This window comes from Cottoperca gobio, chromosome 11 (genome assembly GCF_900634415.1).
Source record: "Cottoperca gobio chromosome 11, fCotGob3.1, whole genome shotgun sequence".
Classification (NCBI taxonomy): Eukaryota; Metazoa; Chordata; class Actinopteri; order Perciformes; family Bovichtidae; genus Cottoperca; species Cottoperca gobio.
Window position 1 is genome coordinate 9,906,877 of NC_041365.1, and position 24,132 is coordinate 9,931,008.

At 39.3% G+C, this 24,132-nt stretch overlaps 1 protein-coding gene across 1 annotated transcript; it reads right to left on the bottom strand.

Annotated features, from left to right (window-relative positions):
- Positions 1-86: 86 nt before the first annotated feature.
- On the bottom strand, positions 87-13,596 carry cratb (carnitine O-acetyltransferase b). The gene is made up of 15 exons (XM_029442789.1): positions 13,176-13,596; positions 11,888-12,109; positions 11,074-11,192; positions 10,550-10,603; positions 8,297-8,462; positions 6,719-6,893; positions 6,183-6,273; positions 5,249-5,336; positions 5,049-5,149; positions 4,303-4,422; positions 3,790-3,912; positions 2,947-3,082; positions 2,759-2,821; positions 2,541-2,678; positions 87-1,303 (listed from the first exon to the last, which is right to left on the bottom strand). Exons 1-15 carry the CDS (start codon positions 13,224-13,226, stop codon positions 1,100-1,102), a joined length of 1,851 nt encoding a protein of 616 aa, XP_029298649.1. The 5' UTR covers positions 13,227-13,596; the 3' UTR covers positions 87-1,099.
- Between the last annotated feature and the right edge of the window lie 10,536 nt (positions 13,597-24,132).

Below are 24,132 nucleotides of genomic sequence, written 5' to 3' on the forward strand. Positions count from 1 at the left end.
GTGGACATAACAACTCTTCTGTTATTATATAGTTATAACAGTCGGTATAAATTTTAGACACATTGTGTAATAATAACGCAATTACATAGAATCATACATTTTATTATCCAGATGTGATAATATAATAACAATAATAATCATGTCTACTTATTCCCCTGCATGGCAGAAGTACAGAGGGGGGCGAGTTCAGGTCCTGCCATTTACTGTTAAATGAAAATCTCACCACACCCAGGTTCACCTTTGCACATATTAACTTCATGTAGGCCTACTGGATTTCGTTTTTGTTTTCTTACTTTGACAATAAAGTCCACAGTCTCTCTCTCTCTCACTCTTCTCACTCTCTACACACACACACACACACACACACACACACACACACACACACACACACACACACAAAAATCATGAGATAGCAGGCTTTAATAACCAATCCTGCAGGTTGAGAGCAAAACAATATGCCCCAGCTCGGAGGCAGGCCGAAGCCTCTTGACATTCATTTCAGCGTACAGTAAATACATCCTGAAGATCAGGTTGCTCCACTCTAAAAGAGACAAAAGCACCTGATACTTCTTTGCACTGTCACCATTAATAACCAGCTTTCTATTTTTTTACTCCGAGGGCAGTGCAACACATGAAACATACTTATTCTCAATAGAGGGTACTAGAAAGGCTACTGGTCCGCACATGACTCACAAAAAGGAGTGCAGTCAGTTTAAACACACATGTTTTAGCCTGTTCTGATTAATGACTGAGTGTCAGGATGACTTTGTTTTGGTTTCACCCAGACATATTGTAGCATTAAATTCCCTTTAAGTGCATCCACAGTAGAACATATAATGCAGCTTGCTTGATCAGCTCTTGCTAGAAAAAGAAAGTGATTTATTGCTTCATCAAAAGTGTTAGAAAAGCATCAAAAGCACCTCAGAGACAGTGTTCAGTCTTCAAAACTCGCTCAGACTTAACCGCTCTAGTGAAGCGTTACATGCACCAGAAAATATCCAAAACAATAAAGACTTCTACCAATTTTTGTTTCACGATATTAAAGTGTATTTCTTCCAGGTGTAGAAGAGTGGGTTCATCCTGTTGGACAGGAGCAGCTCTACACGGTAGGCTGCAGTAGCTCCTGTAGCTGACACAGAGTGTCCTTCAGGGTGAGAGCTAATGTTTCTGCATGCGTCTCCTCGCAGCAGTTGAAGGCGGTGATGGAGAAGTGGACGTGGTCAGCCTGGGGGTTGTAGCAAATGGCGTAACCGTCAGGAACGAGGGGCCCGAAACACATCACGCTGTCTGTGTTAGCAGGCACCTGAAGGAGCAAGAAAGTGCATTCACATGAGATGACGTAAGAGAGAAAGTTAGACTTAGACAAATATAATGTAGTGGATGAAAACAATATCACAACAATGTTTTCCTAACATTTACAACACAATGTGGTGTATGTATGCAAAATGCTTTATGATATAATAAAATGTTATGTTCAAAGCAATAAACTGTGTTTCATTGTTGAGCATTACATTAAAAAAAACATTTAAAATGTGTAAAAGAAAACCTCAATATTAGTTTGTTTGACTTGGATAATTTAGACGCATATATTTAGTAAAAGATTATAAGAAATTAAACAATTAGTCAATTTAATAGATGGACAGGAAATAAATCGGCATCAATTTTAATAATTGATTAACCATTTCATTTATCTTTTAAGGAAATTACCAAATATATGCTAGTGTTAACCCCACCAGTGTGAAGAATTCCTGCTTCTCTGTATACTTTTGAGTTTAGAACTGTTGTTTGGACAAAACAAGCTTTTGAAGACACTTTGGTAACCGATTTATTGATAAAATATTCAGCACATTAAATCGGTAATTATAGTACTCGTTTCTTGCAGCCCTAAAAGATAACAACATTGATAACAACTCAGTGTTTCCTAAAATTGTGGGAAAATTTGAGGGCAATCTGTTGGTCTCCAGAAAATAAGAAACAATGACTTCTATTTCAGTACCTAGTTAGGATGTTTGCTCATAGATTTTACTTCCCCCGTAGTTGTCATGCCAATAAATACCACTTACCTTTCATAATATAAGGAAAGAAACCTCTCAAATTGGGCCAAAATCCTTTTAAATTAAAACTAATCAAAGCAGACCTATCTGGGCTTCATTCATATCAAAACATCTGACAGCTCTTGGCATTATTTTTAACTGATTAATTGATCTAGTGTTGACTCATTGCTCATTCTTCTGTATGTAAATTGCACGTATAGAGACTGAATAGAAAGTGTAAAAAGGTGAAGTAACGGCAAAGCGTTGACTGTTTAATAAATCACCAGAACAAGAAAACTAAAAACTCACTAGATAAAGCAGCTAGCTATATTGTAAACGGGTAATACTACATAATTAAAAAATAGGGCCATAAAAATCACATGATATGTAAAAGAAATGAAAGTGAAATCAGCCGAGGAGCAAATAACCTACAATTCTGAATGTCATATATAAAAAAGACAGGAAAAACAGAAGATTAGCAGAGACACACTTTAACACACAACACACCTGCCCTGTCCGGAGTTTCCAGTGTGTTGCGAGGCCGTAAGCTGTATCCATGAAGACTTTGGGGATGCTCAGTCCTTCCTCGATGGCCTGCAGTTTGAGCCCCAGCAGGTGGTTGTCAATTGCGTGTCCTTTAAGTACCTGAACAGAGCAGATAAAGACATTTTAGAGTGTTTATCAGTTAACAACAGATTACAAAGCAAGGTTGACTTGTCATTCACCTGATGAGTCACAGCTGTATAGGCATCAACAGCTTCTCTGAACAGTTGTAGCTTTGCTTCCCGCTGCAACACAAGATATACAACACACTATAATTACATTTCTCTTCGCTATAAAATCACCTGAAAGCATATAAACTGTACTGAATTCTGTGAAAGCCACAGCAGAAACATTTCCCGGTGTTCCTCACCGATACAGCTGGATCATCGAAGGCAAGAATGAATTTGAGCGTCTGATTTGTGGGCGAGCGGATATATTCTGTCCTTCCCGCTTGAAACATCCTCTGAGAGGCGATATCACAGGCAGGACAGACCTCATTGTGGACTCTAAAAACAATAACAGAAAGAACAAACAGGGGTGAAATCTAAAAACACAATCACTGATTAGTTAAATATGTATTCTTATTTGTTCATTACCAAGGACAAACCACAATGAAATCAGGAACAAACTTAAATGTGGGTAATGTTAAAAAGGTCTTACTTCTGTTTGGGGGATCTCTAAGTTTTGGGACTACAGTTCCCATAATGCTTTGGTGGATGTAAACAGGAAGTATACTTTTTTATTTTTTGTCAAATTGGCACGGTTAAGAATGCTGAATGAGCTACGAGCAGTTTCTGTTTGCAACACACCCATGGATGAACCATCTTATGATTTCCAAGCAGATTTACGGAGGTTTATTCCCCATGGACATAAATGGAGAAGTACTGAATTATCTGAATACTGAATACATACTGAATCTAAACATATGTATACCGTGTCTGTGTGTTCAGATTTGTTCAGATTTTTGACACAATTCACCTCACCAGTATTTCTGTCTCATTAAAAATATCATCATGCTAGTAGATGTTAAGTACTTATAAGTTGTAGTAACTATTGTGATGTGAAACGGGGCAGGCAGGATGAGGACAACCCAAAATAGAAGACAATGCCAGTGTGAGAGTTTCTGAAGGTGGATCTTTCTTCTGATGCAAACTTAAAAAATAAACCTTCATGCTTTGAATCTGTAAAAGTTAGTGATGTCACAGTGACTGACCTGTAGTAGGCGAGCTGCAGGGCGACCTGGATGAAGGAGTTTGGACTCAGGTTGTGCTGCTTGGGAAGGTCCTTACCAAACCTCTTGAAGTTAAACACGTTCACATCGAGGTCGTTGATCAGTCTGCAGGAAATTAAAAAGTTATTATTACAAAAAATGTAATACTCAAGGTTCATTTACTAGCTTTTGTCCATATCTCATGGCTTTCTTCTGCGAATAGATGGTAATCTGATATTATACAGCAGGGAAAGGCCTGGATCACGCAAACTACTTCTAAAAAGTCAGTCAAGTCAATGACAGCTTTCTGTTTGTCAAGGTTACATTCACACAGATGATAAACGTGTTTACACTTCTGTGGCTTTCCTTCAGGCCAAGTTCATTTCAGCTTTGAGACAAAAGCAAACATGTAGCTTATGCTGTGCAGGTACCCCATTCTTCTCTTATCATGATGAGTATCCTGCAGAAACCCTACATTTACACTGAAACACTGTTCACAAGAAGGGAGAAACTTACATATCGAGGTTCTGCTTGGCGTGCTCTATGTCCCTCTTAATCTCTCGATCTATGTGAAAGTAAAGCTTCTTGGGCATCGGTAGAGGGACCAGCGGCGCTCTCTTTGGGTCTGGTTTCTCACTGCAGTCAACAAAAACACATGGTAGGCATTTGTTAGATTTCCCAGCTCATAGTCTATTATAATAAACCATTTTGATTTAATGTGTGTACTTTTCTTCACTACAGAGGTAATCACTGTGTATTTTGGTTCCCTGTGTTTACAACCGCTCTGTAATGAGACATTTAGCTGCAGCTTTAGCATCTCCTTGGTAACTCTTTGCGAGCGCCCTGTTGACATTTTTTTCACTTTGGACAAAAGCATCAAATGAGTGTTGAAATGTGTCAGGTCGTTGATAACCGGACAAATATATTTATGTCTCGTGCCAGTATAAATGATCTGTGTGCGGATTGTGAGAGTAATAATAAATTGGATCCTTATAAGATAAAAATGATCACACAAATACATTTACATGCTAGGCAGTATAGCACCAGTAACATGTCTTTGTTATATCCTGTATATACAGTACAGTCCATTTTTAATTGTATCATTTAAAATTCCTTTTTAAAAATAAGGTGGTAAACGCATAATAAAACTGAAAAAATATTATTTTTGTATAAAACGGTTTTGTTTTGTGTAACCCTAGTAGTGAAACACTAAAATGCGTTAGGATATGATCATGTCTCCCCTTATTAATATTTGATCTCACCAGTAGTCGAGGACATGATGCAGCAGTGTTGCTATGGGCGGACCCTCAGCTGTGGCTGCTTCATACAGAAGACCCCACGAGCCGTCCTCGCCCACCACAAACTATTCAGACAAACACACAGACACAGTGAGCCTGCTGTATCAGCTACTCTTACTGTATGTCACCTCATCTTGTCCTACGTGAATCTTGCTGCTGCTCACCTGCAGCGTTTTATCAAACCAGCGGTTGCCACTGTTGGAGAACGTCCCGCCTCCGTGCAGAATCTGCGCCGCCTTGCGACTGGCATACCTGTCAATCAACGTTGAAAAAAACAGAATAAATACACTAAGAAACAAAATTGTGACCAGTGGTGAGTACATTTAAGTACTTTAATTCAGCGCAATTTAGACATACTTGTACTATTTCCATTTTTTGTCATACCTTTACTTTATTTCAGAAGTAAATATTGAACTACATTTATTTGTCACGTGTACTTACTAGTTACTTTTTACATAAAATAATATACGATATGATGCAGTACTTTACTACTAATCTACCCAGATTTATGCATTTGATGAAATACAACATTAAAAAGCTTGTACATGTATTTGTTAGTGATTAAAACAGAATAATATTATATGATATAACAATTTGAAATGAGCCATTCTGCATAACGATGCTTTTACTTTTGATACTTTAGGTACATTTTTCACTCTGCACTTGTAACAGTGTTTTTAGATGATGTTATTTTCTTTTGCTTAAGTAAATTTGCTGTTTGTTTTAAGTCTGTTGCCTGTTCCTATTATGTCAATTTATTTGTGCCGTTTATAATATAAAAAGTCCCTTGTAAAAGAGATTCTTGATCTCAATGGGAATATTCCTGGTAAAATTAAGGTAAAATTAGTATTGATCCCACCACTGCAAGTAACTCCAAAAATGGAAAAATGACATTTTAATGTCGAGACAGACAATCTGAGCCAACAAGCAGCAACTGCGACAACCTTTCAAATGGAGGAAGTGAACATGTCAACAGACAGGACTGCACAACACATTCAGCTAAAAAAGAAATACCTGAGTGTGATTATGAGACAAAGGATGTATAGAGAAGTAGGGTGGGGTGTGTGTGTGTGTGTGTGTGTGTGTGTGTGTGTGTACTTTTCATCTGATATCCTCATGACCGGAGAATCCAGACACAAGGAGAAAAGTCCCGTCTCTATCAGCCGCACTGATTCCTTGTTTAGTTTATCTGAGTCACAAAAAGAAGAAAGAAAAAGACAGAAATAACATATAGATACAAAATGAGTGTTTAAAAACGTCAAGATCAAATGTTGTACAAGCAGTTGCATAAATGTATCAAAACATACAAACTTTGACTACATTTATTGTAAATGTTTTGGTCCCATCTTGGCCTTATAAAGCCTAATAAATAAGAATATGCCAATGGCTAAAGTCTCAAAGAAAAAGCAAGACTTGAGTGATCAATAAGTGAAAAATGTACGCAACCTTTCTTACTTATTTTGAACACATTTGATTATAATAGTGCAATGAAATTAAATGGAACACACACTGGAAAGGGATGATTGGTAAAAACAACTTACAACAGTATATACATAGTATCGTAGTGTATTTGGACACACAGTAAATGCCTCATACACCCTTTGGAGTGGAGTGTATGCAGCTCTGTGATTTACCTCTCAGCAGCCGGTTGTAGGCCTGTCCCCAGGTGTGACGGTGCTCGCTGGTCAGGATGCCCATCGGCTCTTTGTCCGTCTTCCAGGACTGAGACCTGATCCTCAGCAGCTGGCCGTGAATCTGACTCTCCGTCATTCGAGAGCCATCGCTGTTGTAAACCTCCAGCTGGAAGAACTAGTAGAGAAACAGGAGTTACCTCTGTCCTCTATAGATGCCTTGATGAGAGACGTTGGAGGGGTGAAGCTTTTCCTACACAATGTTGTGTTAAGTGCTTATGTGCTTTTCTCAAGATGCAGACCGTCTCAGGGTGCGTTGTGTTCACAGTTAGCACATTTGTAGTGATTCATTTAACATCGGGGGCTTTTTAGACTTAGCGCTCCAACAATTAGTCTATTCATCGATTCACCAATCAACAGAAAATTAACCCGTAACTATTTTCATAATCAATTAAGATACAACAATCGTTAAATGCAGCCCTGCTCGGGTTTAGAGCGGCAATGATTAGTAGGGCTGTCACAATTTCAGATATTTACTACACATTTATAATGGCCAAAAGAATTCAATGATATTATTGAGTATTGATATTACTCCATCTATATCAATTGTGATTGGTCAATTACGACATTCTACATTCAGTTATTTCTTTATAGCAGACCACTGCTATGAATAACAGACTGTTGCTATGGACGCAGTTTGATCTCTGAACACAGCAAGCGCACAATTTGTGTTAGCGGTAATAATAAAATCATTTTGTAATCAATATTTTGTGTCAAATACCTGAATTTTTTAGTAAGCAGCCATCTAATAAGCAGGATAATGTACAGCGAGCCGGCCATTGTTGCGAAATGAACCCAGACAGGGTAAGCAGGACGCCTCTCTTTTTTGGCAAATTAATTACACTCAAAATAAGAGAGTAGGGAGGTGGAGAGAGAGTCTGTAACCATCACTGTACAAATGTATTTACAATATTATCATATGTGTATTATTAACACAATATCAATATTTAATAGTTTTTATATTAATGTTATCCTAAATACCGGTGTTTCACGACACCCCGCAAGTCAATTAATCGATTAGTTAATTAGCAGAAAATCTATTTTATAATATTTTAATAATCATTTGTGATTTAAGCTTTTCAAATGTGAATATTTGCTGTTTTATGAAAATGTTTTTAGACTATCGACCAAATGATTAATCAGTTATTATAATAACATTATTGTCATTTGTATCTGATATGAAGACAAGAGAAGGTGAAATAAAAGCAAAGAGCATGAGGCTTTAAAAGGACTGGGAGCAGATTTGTTTTGATTCTTCTCTCATACTTGCTGCCAAAACTCTTCTAGTGTGTCATGTGACTCCCATTTACAAGGCTCTGTGCATTTGTAATTGGGTTAGGCCTTAAGAAACCTAATAAAACAGGAAGCAAAAGTAAAAACAAAAACAGCACAAGACTCAACATGCCTGTCGTATAACTTATGATCCCAGGAAAGGGTAATAAACGAGTCAAAAACAAGGAAGAACAAAAGAGAAAATAATATATAAATCCAACAGCGTCATCTGTTGTCAGCACATCCCACCTGGTAGTTCCTGACGACCGTTATGTGTGTCGGCGAGCGTCGGGAGCGTCCGTAGTGGGCGATGTGGTCGTGTTTGGGACCGGGGATCCTGCAGGAGGAGAAGAGGAGCGGGTAGAGATCCATGCACAGAGGATTCCCTCGCATGTACTCCACCGGCAGATGGCCGCTGAAAGAAAGAAGCACACGTGTATAATGAGTAAAAAGCAATGCATTTCCCTCTGTACTAGAGTAAAAGTATAAAGCAGCAGAAAATGGAAATACTTGAAATATTTAATTTCTTTATGGATATCGATGACAAAGGCATCCAATGGATAACATGTGAATTGTAAACACTTATTTACAACATGGTCCCTGATGTTATACAAACAGTACAGACAATCACACAGAACATAAAACTATAAACAATATAACAAAAGGACATGCTTCAAATGGAAAACAAAAGAAATTAACTCCAAAACCCTGTCCTAGAATCTTCCTTTTCTTCACAATCAATGTTTCCTAAAAGCATTAACAATAGCATTACAAGTACTAACAGCGTGCACAATCTTAGAAAGGGCATAATAACAAAATACAAGAAGATTTTTAAAAAGCACAATAAAACGACTCTTCAGAGGTCTGGCTGTAAAAATAAAAAAAAGTGGACCAAGACACAAAAAAGAGCTCCAGGGAAAAAAAATGCTTTAGTGTCCAGACGGGTGGACACTATAAATCATACCGTTTTATATTTCCAGATACCAAAACAGTCATAAATATCTTGAAACCATTTCTCTAAACAGACTTTTACAACGTTTATTTCACCCAGGACTGAGGAGAAGAGTACACGCTGCAGAGACGTTTCAGTGGTGAGCTGTGAGCTCTGCACAGAAACTGTTACACACACACTGTTGGAAAATATGGATACTGAGACGCAGATTTAAAGGCCTGCAAGGGTGAATAAAAAGGATAAAGCCCTAAAATAGAAGATTATGGAAAGCGACACAACACAACAGACACAAAAGTTAGTGCGGCATTTGAACGAAGGTTGACAACAGTTAATATTATTTCCCTTTAATGACTGCAGCAGATAATTATTAGCAGCTGGTTTAATTTGCTTGTAATGGAATTACATCCTGAATACTAATTTTCACTGTATTCATCCCTACAGAGCAATAACACTGACAAAATACAGGTGCGCTCTGTACACCATTAATATCAATACAATTAAATAAATAATTAAACATTCTACATTTTAGAGTGAAATATTGTATCTTTTACTCCACTGTTTTTTATCTGACATTTGTAGTTACTTGTTATTTTCCAGATTATTTCTCATATCAAAAACATTATGAGCCCGTAAAAATTATGCATTGTTCAGTCCTGCTGGACACCGGGAAGCCTTTTTGACATTTTCCTGGATTCATCCAAACTTTCTCTTTTTCAACACAACATTTCTGTCAAATGTTGTGTTTGTACTATGTTGTTTATCCTGTACACACGACATCTATTGCACGTCTGTCCGTCCTGGGAGAGGGATCCCTCCTCAGTTGCTCTCCCTGAGGTTTCTTCCATGTTTCCCCCTTTAATTATGGGGTTTCTTTTAGGAAGTTTTTCCTTGTGCGATGCGAGGGTCTAAGGACAGAGGGTGTCGTAACCTGTACAGTCTGTAAAGCACACTGAGACAAATGTATCATTTGTGATATTGGGCTATACAAATAAATTTGATTTGATTTATAAAATCTCTCCCTTATCAAGTGATTTTACTCTGAATGGAGTCCTTGTTTGTCTTTTTAAAAGTGAAGTATATTAGGGATATTTCAAGTAGATTTAAATTAAAAACACATTGAAATATTCTTACTAATCTGGAAAATAAGTCTTTTAGAACTCAGACAGAGAATAATATAGACAGACAATTATTTAACACATTGAGATTTTTGTAGCCCAACACTTAATAAAGTAGATAAAAAGAAGGCTCAACCAAGACCAACTGCAACAACAATCTTGCATACACATTCATACAAACAAAGTGATAATAATCCTATAAAATATATATTCATATAAAATACACTAATAAATACTTCAAGTACATGTTGCTGATCATTCTTCTGCACTTTCACTTAAGTAGAATTGTGAATGCAGGAATTTTACTTGTGGTACAACTACCACTTTAACTGAAGTAAATCAGCTGAATACTTCTCCCACCACATGTCGTATACCATTTAATCTTTAAAACATGAAAAAGATTAACTACTTAGTTAATGTATCAGTCCGACTTACGTGTTGATTTTGGCCTTGAAGTCCAAAACTGCTGCTATGAGTTTGGATGCAAACCTAAGTGAAGACAAACAGGTTGTTTTATTACATAACACGGTTGATTATCTGCTCTCTTTTGAATAACGTGCACAGAGGGAAATTAACGACTGTACAACACAAACAGTTCATATTCAGTAACATCTGCTAGAGGTGTCAGATGACCCTTCAGAGATGACTAATGCACACAGTGTTTAAGGGCAACAACATGGCAGAGTGTGTTCACTGGAAACAATGTCACAGCGCTAAAATAAACACATGGATTTAGTCTGCTTGGACTCAACTGCCATGTGCATCTCTGCTTAACTAAAGTCATGTATTGTATTAACTAATCAATCTATAGGTAAACAGCTTTAGTACAATCAAAGAATAAAGTATCAGCCGTTTTAATCATTTTCGGACATTTACATTGGCATCAGCATTAAATGAGCTACTAGTGTCCCCTCTGCTGCGTCAAGTGTTGCTGAAGTGTGTGGATGTTGTTGACTCACACTAGCTGGCTCCTCCAGCCGTTATAATCTCTCCTGGGCAGAGAGATGGCCGGGTTCGAATGCACAGGAAGCGGCTGTCTGCTCTCCAAGTACGCCCACTGCACCCACCAGGGTGAGATCTACAGGGGAGAGAGCACACACACACAGGATTGACATCACATATACGGTATATCTTTCGATATATATGTGATATATGATCTATGATGTTAAAAATATATTGTATTTAGGTCCATGCAGCCTGGGCAGAATTACATGCATGATGTAATAATATTATTTTTTATCACTTCATTGTATTCCTATGTTTATTAAAGATGATGTGTCGTCAGCCTCATTTATTTGTTTAATAGTTGGCAAAGTCTCTCTTTTAAAAAGGTTTCTGCTGAATCTGGGAACAGATTAAAAATAATAATTTATTAAAGTTGAAAGACATTTAATTTTGAATTACATTCTTTGTGCCAAAAAGATAAAGTTATTGTGCATCCTTTTTGAAGCGTGCATGTAGAATTTGTTAAGATAGTGATTTTATTTCAAAGCCTTTTTTATTTGTTAAATATATAATCAGTGAAATAAATTAAAACATACAGTTAATGATAGTTTTCAGCAATTTGGGGTCAGAGTTTACCTTTCTACAAGAGGAGGTGGTGTTTTTCAGCAATACTGCTTTGGCCTGATATATTCATATACAACATTATTGATATATCCACCTATGAGTGCTTTAAACACACCACGGCATCTCAATCTGTGCTTTAATAAAACACACCCATCCATATGTAACGTCTGTCACATTTCCCACAGTGATACAGTGAACACAGACCCAGTTCTTGGTGAGTCTGGCTCTCTTCTCCAGCCCCTCCTGCAGTCGTGCACCGAGGCCGCCCGGCCTGCCGAACTCCTGCACCATCCTGCGGGTGTGGCTGAGCTCCTCGGGGGGCAGCAGGGGCTCCAGGGTCTTGAGGTAAGACTGCAGGGTCTGTACCAGAGGGGGTACTGGCTGCGGGGGCACGGAGGAGAAACACAGCTCCTGCCTCAAATAAACCTGGAAGTAGAGGGAGAAGTTTAAAGTTATCCTCCACTCAAAAATATGTTCTTCTTCGCGTTCCTTCATTTGAATGTCTGAGCGGCACTGTACAGAATGAAGAATGTGCAACATTTGACACTAGAAGGATGTTTTCACATGCAGCTGCTGATGGAGGAAAGTTTCTTCATGCTTGAAAAGCACGATTTGTGAAATCACAAATAGTTTGGAAGCCAATTGTGTGAACCTTCAAAAGTGTGATGTTGAAATGTGAAGCCTCCAGCCCACAAACACTGATCAATTACTTTACAGTTTAGTAGGCCTGCAACTAACGCTTATTGTCATTATCGATTAAACTGCAGATTATTTTCTCGATGTAACCTGTTTCTCAGTAACATGTCCAAGTCCAAGGGGACTTCTTTTTCCAGTCAATCGACTAAATCGATTATTCGACTAATTGTTGCAGCTCTACAGTGAAGTAGTAAACACGTGTTGTCCAGCAGTTCAACTTACATATACATATATATATATATATATATATATATATATATATATATATATATATATAATATACATATATATATATACTATATATATATATATATATATATATATATATATATATATATATATATATAATATACATATATATATATATATATATAAATATACATATATAAATATAATCTTTTGGGAAAAGAACATATAAGATACACAATATTATTCAAAGTAGAGCAATTTACATGCATGTTAAACACGTCTGGAGGGCCACTTTAAGTAAGGGAGTGAAATGTATGTACAAACTCCCGGAATGTAAACGTTTTAAGTGTAACCACAGTTCTGGTGCAGTAACTCTGCATGTTAGCACAGAGCAATGTCTTCCATGAAAGTTTGACTAAATGGCAAGAAAAAAAAAGGGCACGACTAGGGCGTATCAAAATAGGAAGTGCGGAAGATATGAGTGAAGAAATAGGATCAGCGGCCTCTTATTTGTTCAACATCCGCGTAGCTATAATAGCAACACTGTATGAAAGGATATAAACAGACATGTAAACATTATGACACTTTAAGTTAACCAACTACTCACCCGAGACAGCCATGCTCTGCAGGTTGTTGGTTGAATTTTCATCGAAATCATGTTTCCTTAAATAAGAAATCCACTCTGTGTTGCATCTGTGTTACAATAAGCAGCTTTGGATTTGTATTCTGAACAACTTTTTGCACAATCGCCACACAATCAGATCGTCAAAGTGAAGAAAAAGAGATCCCTCCTACTACTTCTTCTTCATGGTGGACGTACACGAGAGTCGTCGCTCAATGGATCCTAGTTTGAAAACATCAGCGCAAGTATGTACGTAGTATAAGGAAAAATGTAGTTCCTTCAAGATGCGAGCGTGCAAAGATTCACGTACTAAGCTAAACTGACCCTGCAAGCCCGCACACGTGTAGACGTGAAAATGTTTCTGTAAACAGCTACGTCACCGAGCCTCGAAACGTCACGTGCAGTACCGCATCTCTCCGCGGGGTGTTACACCTCATCATGAGGACAGTTTAGTTTACAAACCTTTTGGTTTGGGCCTGTTAGTGACTTCTTTTTTCGACAACAAACCAGCAGTTTGCGATCCTTTACTTTAGTAAAAGTACATATTACTAAGGAGATTAAAAACATATCTTTTTAATCTGGATTGTGTTGTAATGGTATAGCCTTAGTTTTTAAGATTGAATCGTTGTTTTCTTTTTATACATTGTTTTTTGTATCCCTAGTATTTCTTTCTTTTGTTATTCTATTGACTTGAATTTATTAATTTGAACGATTTATTGTCGTAATAAAGTCAAGTTGTGTTAATACTAAACTGTAAAAATACTGTCAAAGTCAAAATTATGCATTTAAAAAGCTATTGAATCTGAAATTTGCTCATTTTAAACAATATTTACAATACTATATTTCTAAGTGTTGAGAAAAAAATAATTTTCAATGACAACTCCATCAGTTGATGAAGATCATGTGATACAATTAAAACCTCCAGAACATCTACTTTGTAGTGAGATGTATCCGTCAAATGCTGTTTCTAGGTGTGTGTTTTCATCTCAGTATATTTCATATATTTACAATATACAATACATCATAATCATAGTATTTATTTATAATGAATAACTGTGGAAAACTTCACTTTCTGCATATAGTACCATTTACCATTAAAGAGACAAAACTGTTTTCAGAGATGTTTTTTTTCCTCTTGAAGCTAGCTTCTTCAACAATCATAGAACAAAGTAGTTTTCACAGAATTTCCATCTAAAAAACATTTTAAATATTAATTTAATAAACAAGTAACACTCTGTATATATTTTATTATAAACGTAGTTCAGCCTAAAGTCAGATTAAAGCTGTAATATGATGAAGTTAATGTGATAATTGTTCATGATCTCAACTCAACACAACTTCCTCCTCACTCACACAGCTCTTTATACTCCCACAAGACAATAACATAACAAAATAACACCTTTATTTATATCCATACACATTAACTGAACTGTTACCAGAGTTGTCATTGGGAACAGTAAGGCTCAATTAAACCCCACAAAAGACACAGACCGCTAACTTTTCTGCACACATTGCACCGACCCTGATCCTGCAACGTTCAACACCCACTGAGAGGAGTTTTTTCCAAAAAGGCTTCAGACAAGAACAAATAAAACATCTATATAAACTGATCTTCATATCATCTGTTTGGGCAAATCCAGCAGGCACATGAAACCAGATGATATAAACATCACTCTTCTGTGCTGAGGCAGACTGAAATATAGAAAGTAATTAAGATAAAAGAAACTATCAAATATATTAACTAAAACATAGAATATTATTATATTGCATAGACAAGTGATCCTTCAACGCCCATCAGTGCACACCTGAGGGTCTTTAATAATATGTACCATACTTATACATTCACATTTGTCCCTCAATGATGAGTTAAACTGTAATGTACATTTCTTCCACAACAGTCATTCATTCTGGTGCTAGATAAAAAACAAAACACCACAAGGATTACAAACACTCTCTTCAACAATTCAGATTAAACAAAACATAATAAAAATCAGGTAATATCGTTTAACAAAATGTTGGTGATCTCGTCACGTGGGCAATTATGGCGAAGGTGACTGGCTTCTATCGAGGGCAAAACTCATCTGGAAGACAGAGGGACGGAGATTGAAGGTAAATAAGGTGTATCTTGGATTTATAGTCTACTTTATTTTCCTATTCACCAACAGTGACATTTATGGCTTTTTTTGAGGACCATGAATGCAACCATACCGTTCCAATCCCTCTCTAATAACATACATTTTTTACCAAATCTACTATTTCCATTTCTGCATTCAAAATAAATGTTGTGTTGGGATTATTATTCTTTATTTATTCCTTTTGCTGAGTTTGCCCACACTGCTAACATGCTACCATATGCAAAACAAAAACTCTGAAAATTGGTCAGTTTGTTTATTGAAGGCTGGCGTTGATCCAGATGTTTCTTATTGACCACAAATCCCATGTAAAGACGACCACACACCATAGTTTAAAATTACAACATTTCACAGCAAAATCAATTTACTCAAATGTCACAATCGATGGATCTGCGCTAATCTTTTGTATCAAATTTGGTGACCTTTTATACCTGATTTAAAGAGACGGCACAATAGCTTTTAAGGGCTTCAGAGTCTAAAATGGAGGAAAATATTGTAGCTTATTAGCTGTGTTGCACCATCAACTTTATTACTTTAGAGTATAAACTGCTCCACAAAAGAAAAATAGTTAGCAGACAGCTGATGATCGCTAGCTCAGAGAGGTTTATTTCATTCAGTAAAGAGTTATTGAAGACAGGACAGTGTAGAGAAAACAAAAATAAGTTTGGAGCTTTAAGTAAGTAAGCTAGCACTTTAAGTAAGTCTCTCAATTGTTTCTTATTTCCGTACCCAATCTGTGGCACTCAGCTCCGAGCCAATTCATTACCTCTGATCAATTCAATCTTTAAAAATGGAAAACAAATATATGGTTTAATCTCTAAAAAGATCTCCGTAATTTTAATAAAACACCTGTAGCACTGTAGTTTCTAGCTAACGTTACTCAAACTGGAAGTAAATAGTGCATTAGCTGGGGACTATTTTTAGCTGCAGATTAATACACATTTGTTGTGGTCGTAAGTATTTATGACATGTTGGATTTACTAATTCCCTCCATAATGAACCAACACGTCACGGATTTGTTGCCAATAAGAAAATGATACAGAAAATATTGCCAGACATATAATTTAAGGAAAGTTCAACACAGTGAAAATAAACAGAAAATAAACGCCATTTTAGCCTGAGTAAAGTCCAAACCTGTGGAGAGTTTCACAGTGAGACATCATGAATGGCAAAACAATCTGAACCCATAATCCCACACACTACACGTTGTGTTTTTTGAGAAGTGGGTGACACTGACCCACTCTCACACCCCCTCCTGTTGCAATCCCCACGTTTCTTGTGCTCTTGGACACGATCGCTCCTCCCTCCAACTCAGCCTCCTCCTCCTGCACCTCCTCTCCCTGCACCTTCTCGACCCTCCAGGGGTCTTGAGGGTAGGGGGTGCAGGCCAGCATGGAGGTCTCTGATGGGTACTCACACACCTTCTCCAGCTGGTGCTCGTCAAAACACACATTTCCCTGTAGACATAAGTAAAGACAGGATTATTTATTTTTACTATATTCTCAGCAGAACATCTGACATCCACTCACAAGAGGCATAAATATTTCTATTCAAATCATTACATGGACCATTTGGACATAAAGTTTTTGTGTATATATTCGGGTCTGTAGTTAGAGAGAGCTTGTAGGGGCTCTACTGTCATCTACTGATTGAAGGCAAAATGGCATAAAAAATGTAGAAAGAGTAAAAGAACAACTTGAGTTCAAGCAAGCCTTTGATTTATCAGTGACTGAGAAATATCCTGTGACAAAAGAAACAACACAAAAAGTTGACTTATTATCGATTGCACACTCATATTTTAGAAATAAGATCAAATAATTAAGACACAAGTCTAAAGAACAGAATGCCTGTTTTACTCAATAGTTACTACGGAATTTTTGGGGAAATTATGGCAAGTTATAATTTATAACTGTATATAGCTGTTTTAAATACTTAGAAACGGCAAAGAAAATTTTAAAATATCAAAATTTGATAACATGAGATAAAAGTGATGCGAAGATGGGTACAGAGATGTGCAGTCATGGCCCCGAGGCTCTGCAAAGATCTGCCCGAGGAAATCAGGTCGCTTTCTTAAAACATACTTTTATCGGCGCCTTTTCTGATTTTACTTGAGTTTCAAATCTCCTTTGAACTGTTTTTATTTCTTTTAAAATGGGTTTATTTTCCTATTCTTACTTTTATTTTTTAACACTATATTGGTTTTCTTTTAAACATGATAATTTATGATTTGTCTGTTTGTATTTTGCTGTCTTTGTGAAGCAACTTGGACTTTTGCTCTATAAATAAAGATTATTATTATCATATTATTATGTGCTTACAAGGTTAAATGTAAACACAGCTTTGAAGGGGAGTCTTAGTCTGTCTCTGTGAGATGTTTGTACTCTGTCAGTATAATGTTACCTGACAGCATGCGGCTTAGCACAGCAGAAATACTCCCTCAGTAGAGTTTACTGACTTACTGACTGAACACTTCATGCACTAACTTATTGATTACTCAGGGTCACAGATACACATCCCATAAGCAGAAGCACAGACTGACTTACAACAAGTGTTGGAAAAGGAGAATGAGTGTTTAGCTTTGCCTGGACTAACAGATATTTGCGTGGAGCTTGTTTACTCAAAGGTCAGCGTGGCGTAAAAAGACCCAACAGGAAACGGACCGATGGGTCAGCACAGCACATCCACGTGTGTCTTATAATAACAGGCTCAATGTGTACAGGCGTAAACACACCCAGAGGTGGAGACATGATCTGGATGAAGCCTACAGACGCCACACTGCACACATTATACAAGTTACCGGTGCTTCACCCTGTCTGCAGAGGAGTGCAGATAATAGCTCTGCATTAGAGAGGCTGGGTGAACCACGCTAAGGCACAGCAGGCTAATCCTCCCTCCCTGAACCCGATTAACTAGGGCTAACACAGCAGGACAGCAGAGGCACCGGGTGAGAGACAGAAACTGAAACAGTAGAGAATAAGAGGGAAGTTTCCATTTGCAGGAAGTTGATAATTATATTAATATTTGATCACAATTCCTCCCAGGTTCAATACAGCTTGTTTAGTAACACTGAAAGTTGAACTTTCTATCTGCGTTCAGAGCAATTTTTAATTAAGACTGACCCCCATGTATGCTATTATAGTTCGAAAAGTTATTATACAATCCTCTGAAGAGCATGCATGGGAATGCTTAGAATATAGTAAATGCAGACAAAAAAATAGATAATATAAATAGATAAATATAGCCTAAGATAAGATTGTGACACAAATAACAGTTTCTTGAATTTCAAACCACAAAAAAAGCCAGAATTTTGTTTCAAGAATCTGAATCAAGCCAGTAAAGGGAAATTGGATGTAAGAAAAAAGTCCATTATAAAAAAAGCATACATATGAAGAGGAAAATAAAGGAGGAGGACAAGAAGCAGGCAGGTCACCCCCCTCTGTGACATGATGGCACAGGTTCAGATGGGGGAGGGAAGGAGACCTGATGTCAAACAGTGTGAAGGGCATCAACGAGAGCGACAGGTGGTCAGAGCCTCACTGCCGTAAAGTGGTCACTCTGCAGCTAAGAGGTGCTTATAGATAAATTATTGTTTATTTAAGTAGAGGTCACAATAACTATTACAAATGAATATGCAGAGAACAGCATCAAACAATAGTTTGTTTTTCACTCTTGTGTCGATTACTACAGTCGAGTCTTTCAAAACAGATGGCAAAGTGTCCGAGTCGCATTTTGCGTTTTAAAAGTAGACACCGAATCACTTCCTCGTGTCAATCAGAGTCTCTTGTTTGGAGGAAGTGAAAAAGTTTGAAAGAGGAAGTGAGCAAAAACATGCAGTGAGTTTCTGTTAGACCCAATAAGAAGCCTTTAATCGCCTTTAATCCTCTCAGTATGACTGTCAAACTGTCATTTTATTTGGACCACCATCGGGTTATTTTCACAGCTTTCTGTAACGCTTCTTTCTCTTTCCATTTCACCCATGTCAAACTAAGAGTTGGTCGGCCTGCTGTCAGTAACACTCTGGAGGGTCAATGTGATCAAAAAACACTTTGCCAAAACTCCAGTCTAACAAACCAAACCCCCGCTAGGAAACAGCCAAGAAGATACAAAGAGAGATTTGTCTGAGAGGAAGGGAGGGCTGACTCAACAAAAACGACAGAATTGGTGTGAGGGAACAAGGAAACCTTCTGCAACACACTCAGACTGATGGGGAATTACCAGCAGTTTATATTTATTAAAAACACACTATAATCCTTTAGGTGCAGTGAAACACATGAATACAGTCAGATTCATTACCACAAGGTGGTGTAAGAAAAGACAGGAAAAGATTTTGCTCTGCTCCCTTTATTACATAAGAGCTCCTCTCCCACTCTTTCAAACAAGGACTGTATTCAGGAAAAGTAAAAAAAAAAGAAAAAGAGGAGGAAACAGAAGGTCCTAATATGATCTGTGACTCCAGTGAGATCCGTTTGTAGTTCGATTTGACGCAGCTCAGACTGAATTACTGTAAAACCCGCGTCGTCTTTGCATGCATCCACACAGATAAGCATGTGATGTTAAGACAAAATGCAAAAAAAAAAAAGAAAGAAGGGAGGAAGGAGCTGGCTGCTTGTCATTGTGGTTTCTTCTCAACTTTTTTTGTCTCCACTGGAGCTGCAACATTTCTGCAGAAGCTTAAACAAATTAAGGGGCGCTGCATCAAACACTTTTATTTAAGTTGAACTTATTATTACCCTCAATTTAACAAACAAAGCAACCAGTAGTTTGCTTTCACTTTCTGTCTGTGGTTCTGTGCCCCAATAATAATCCATAAACGTCCACACATATGTCATTCTTACCGCTGCCCGTACATGTTTGGCTAAAATATGTATGGTGAGATGATTATTATAGGGTAAAAGTAAAAAGTCTGCAAAGAACCAGACCTCAGAAGCAAATAGCAAAGCAGATCACTCCAGGATTGTATGGCTAAGAATCAAGATGCCGTGCTTGATAAGGCTTTAACTGGCTTAGGTCGGTGTCTGTGATTGTACTTCTCAATCAAAAGGGATGTTCTCCCAGAGAGTCAGAGGATTCTGCTTGACGATGAGGTGATGCCCTCTGTACCACCTCTGATGAATTTTAGAATTGTTTGTATAGTTATTTTGCTTACATTTATCTGAGTAAAATGCAACCACAAAACAAATAAGCTTCCACTCACCCTTTTTGGAGTCCCTCTGTACTTGACTAGACAGGACTTCTCCAGGTTCTGATATCCCCCAATCACCTCAATCTCCTCCACTGTTGGAAACTTTTTCTTCACTGGCTCGGCCACAGCGGAGGTCGTCTGGGCCTGCTGTGTTGAGGTCTTTGAGGGTTTTGATCCATCTGTCGTTGTGGGCTCTTTCACTTCTCCTCTTCCGGCAGGCTTTTTCGGGGTGATTGTGATGGTGGCACCTCTCTTCACTTGGCCTCCAGAGGCACTCCTGATGGAGAAGAGTGTAGGCGATGGGGTTGGAGATGGAGAAACACTAGGAGACTGAGCAGGCGATGCGGATCTCGGGGAGGAGGCCGGGGTCGGGGCGTTATCCGAGGGTTTCAGAGCATTGTCCGGGGATTGGCTCTTTAGAAGTGAGGTGGTAGTTTGGTTAGATAGTTTGAGCTGATATGTTGGAGAACAAACACGGCGAGGAGACCCTTTGGGGCTCAATTCTGGCGTTTCTTGCTCTTTCTCCGGGGTCTTGGCATTGTCATTTACTGCGTGCTTTAACACTCCTCTGAGGCTTTGCTGCCCCTGTGTCTCTCTGTCCTTAAGAGGAGTGTTTGTTGAAGTATAAGACTTCAGCGTTTCCTGCTCTTTTAGCTGAAACTGCTCTATCTGTCGTTGTATTGTCTGAACCCCGCAGTTGTCCTCACCTGAGAATGCTTTGCCGTCCACCTGCTGTGCATTTGACCTGAGGGGCTTCACTTTAACGAGGTGCACTGATGGGATGTCTACAGTCCTCTCCTTCAGACACAAGCCCGACCTCGAGCCAACTGTTTCCAAGTTGTAGATCCTACTCATGGCTGTGAGGGAGTTGGGATGAGTCGACAAAGGAGAGATAGATTGCCCCGGATCGAGAGGCGATGTATGTTCTTCTACCTCCTCCTCTGACAGCTGCTTTTCCTCCTCCTCCCTTTCTTCCTCTCTGTTCTCGTGTTGGGCCCTGTGTCGCCTCAGCTCTTCTTCCACATGTTTTAGGGGGTCGTTTTCATCCTCAGATATCTGAAAGCTGTCAGAAATAACTTCGGAGGCAGCAGTTGTGTACCCACCTGGTACTTCCTCAGCTCTGATGACTCGTGTGTGTGGGACAGAAACAGGAAGTTGAGGGCAGGTTTTCAACACGCTGACTTCCTGTGTGACGTCAAATGCAGTCGTGGTTGTCTGCGCTGCTGCGTCTTCCTGTCCCCTCTCGGCTTCGTTCAGCCTCTTCCGCATATGAAGTGCAGCTTCCCACTCTTTCTCTATTTCAGTTCCCCTCTCGTCATGCCTGTCCCCGGCTGTATGAGTTTTGTTTATATCTGCAGTTTCACTCCCGCCTTCATTTTGTGCCTCTCTTTGTCTCACCCTCTCCAGCTCTTTTTGTCTGATTTTCTCTCGCAGGGACTCAATGCGGCTCAGGGGTTTTCCAATCCTCCAGCTATCCCTCCTCTCAACTCCTTTACCTCCTTCCCAGTCGTCGCTGTGAACCATGGCCTTTTTTCTCTCTAACATTTCTTCGGCAACGTAAAACACACTTCTGGGGATTTGAATCTCGAGGGTGCCTGGAGGGATCCCCATGGGTGCAATCCTTTTCGGAGATCTGGGGGTTACATCATGAATGACGTTCTCCGATCCAATATCCTGATCTGATCCTTTGGTCATTTCATAAGCCCTTTCTCCTTTTTCGTTGCTATAAACAGTTGTGTCTCCTATTTTTTCTATTTTACTTATAAGTTCCTCTGTGTGTTGAGACAAAACAGAGTGTGATAGGTACAGTCCTTGTGACTCTGTACAACTCCTCTCTGGCCCTCTATGGGGGTCTCTAGCTCTATCTGTGACAGCGTAGAGTAGACTGGAGCACTCTGTGAAAGCCGATGCGACGTGACTCTTCTGCAAAGGTTCAGATGGGATCGTGCTTTCAAATCTCTCCTCTCTCCGAAAATCAGACACTTTTTTGTCGCAAACCTGCGCCTCAGTCTGCCCCCCCGCCTCTAAATCTTTTTCTACACTCATCTCCCTTTCTAAACTTTTCTCACATGTGTGTCGCTTCACCTCTCTCTCAGCTCTTGCTTTCCCGTCCTGCCTGATCGCAACTCTTCTAGCAAATGAGATTCCCTCTGTGTTTTTGACCGATGCCACTGTAAACCCCTCGTCTCCATCTGCATTACATGCCCATTTCGCAGCCCTCGTGTCAACAGGCTCCACGTTCTTAACTTCGCTCCTGTGTTGAATGGCGACACACATTTCTGCTTCCTTTCTCATTTGCATTGCCCCCCCCTTATCATCCTCATTTTGTAAAGGTCCATCTTTATGCTTTCCAAACCGGTCTTTATCTGAAAGCCATGTGCACCCCAGTTTGATTTTTGGTGTGGTTTCCTTCTCTAAGCCTGCAACGTCGACCCACGCCGCTACGCTGTTATCTAAATGTATTCTCTGACGTGTTTTCCTTTCATAATACCCATCGTCATCTAAACCATTCTCTTTGGCGCAGATGACTCGATCGGAGAAGCTTAATGAGCGTTTCGGCACACTTTTCCACATCATATTCCTCCCGTCGGCCTCAGATTGCTGGTCATCTTCATCTCCTGAGTATTCTCTCCTCCTGGGCCGCAAGAAATTATCAGAGCTTTTAGATCGAGATGGAGGCTTGGGGTGCTGTCCGAATTTACTCAACAGCTGACTAACCCTCCCTCCCCTTTCAACAAACACGTTATCGTCTAAGCTGACCTTCCTGTACTCTTTAATAACTGTCGCCGGGCCCCATGGTCTCTCTCTCTCTTTTTCTCTAAGCCAGGACATGTCCGTTCTGAGCTCCCTGCCCAAACTCTCCCTCCTTCCATCCATGCTGCACTCCTCTCTACCCGAACCTCTCCGTCTCCCTCCTCCTTCTGGACTCCTCTCTTCAGGGCTTGCCGAGGGCTTTATGATCAGAACCTCAGAGGCTCGGATCTCGGTGATGCTCCCTCCTCCAGCCAGGATCTCCCTCAGGTCCATCTTCATCCCTCTCTGCCCTTGTTGGTCCTCCTCGGGCCTCTCCCCCTCCACCTCCCTCCATCTACCCCTCCTCTCATCGCTGCCTATCCTGTCCTGCTCGATTATGATGATGTTGTCGGCTCTGAAAGTCCGAAGACATGGGACGTGGGGAGAAAACAAACTAGATGGCAGATCTGTTTCTTTTTCTTCCTCGTCTTTTCTTTCTTTGAGGAATTCCCGCTCCCTGGCTGCATCTTTAACTGACTCTTTCCATTGGTTGCAATTCTCTCTTTCTCTTCCTTGACTTCTGTCCCTGCTCCTCTCTTTTTCCTGCCCCTCACTCACATCTCTGACTCTCTCTATCTTCAGCTCTAGATCTCTTCCTCTTCCGGACTCCCCATCTTGACCCCTGGGGCTCGATTTGTCTTTTTCCCTCTCCCTAACTTCCGGCTCGTTCCCTCCTTCTGCATCCCTGCCCTTCCTCCATGCACTCTGCGTGCGAATAAATGGGTTTTCGTGAACTGGAACTATAGTTTCTACGGACACCTGACTCTCTGCTTTCAATTCTCCGTCATGCCATAGCAATTGATCTGGGCTAAACGACAGTTCGCTTCCCAAATTG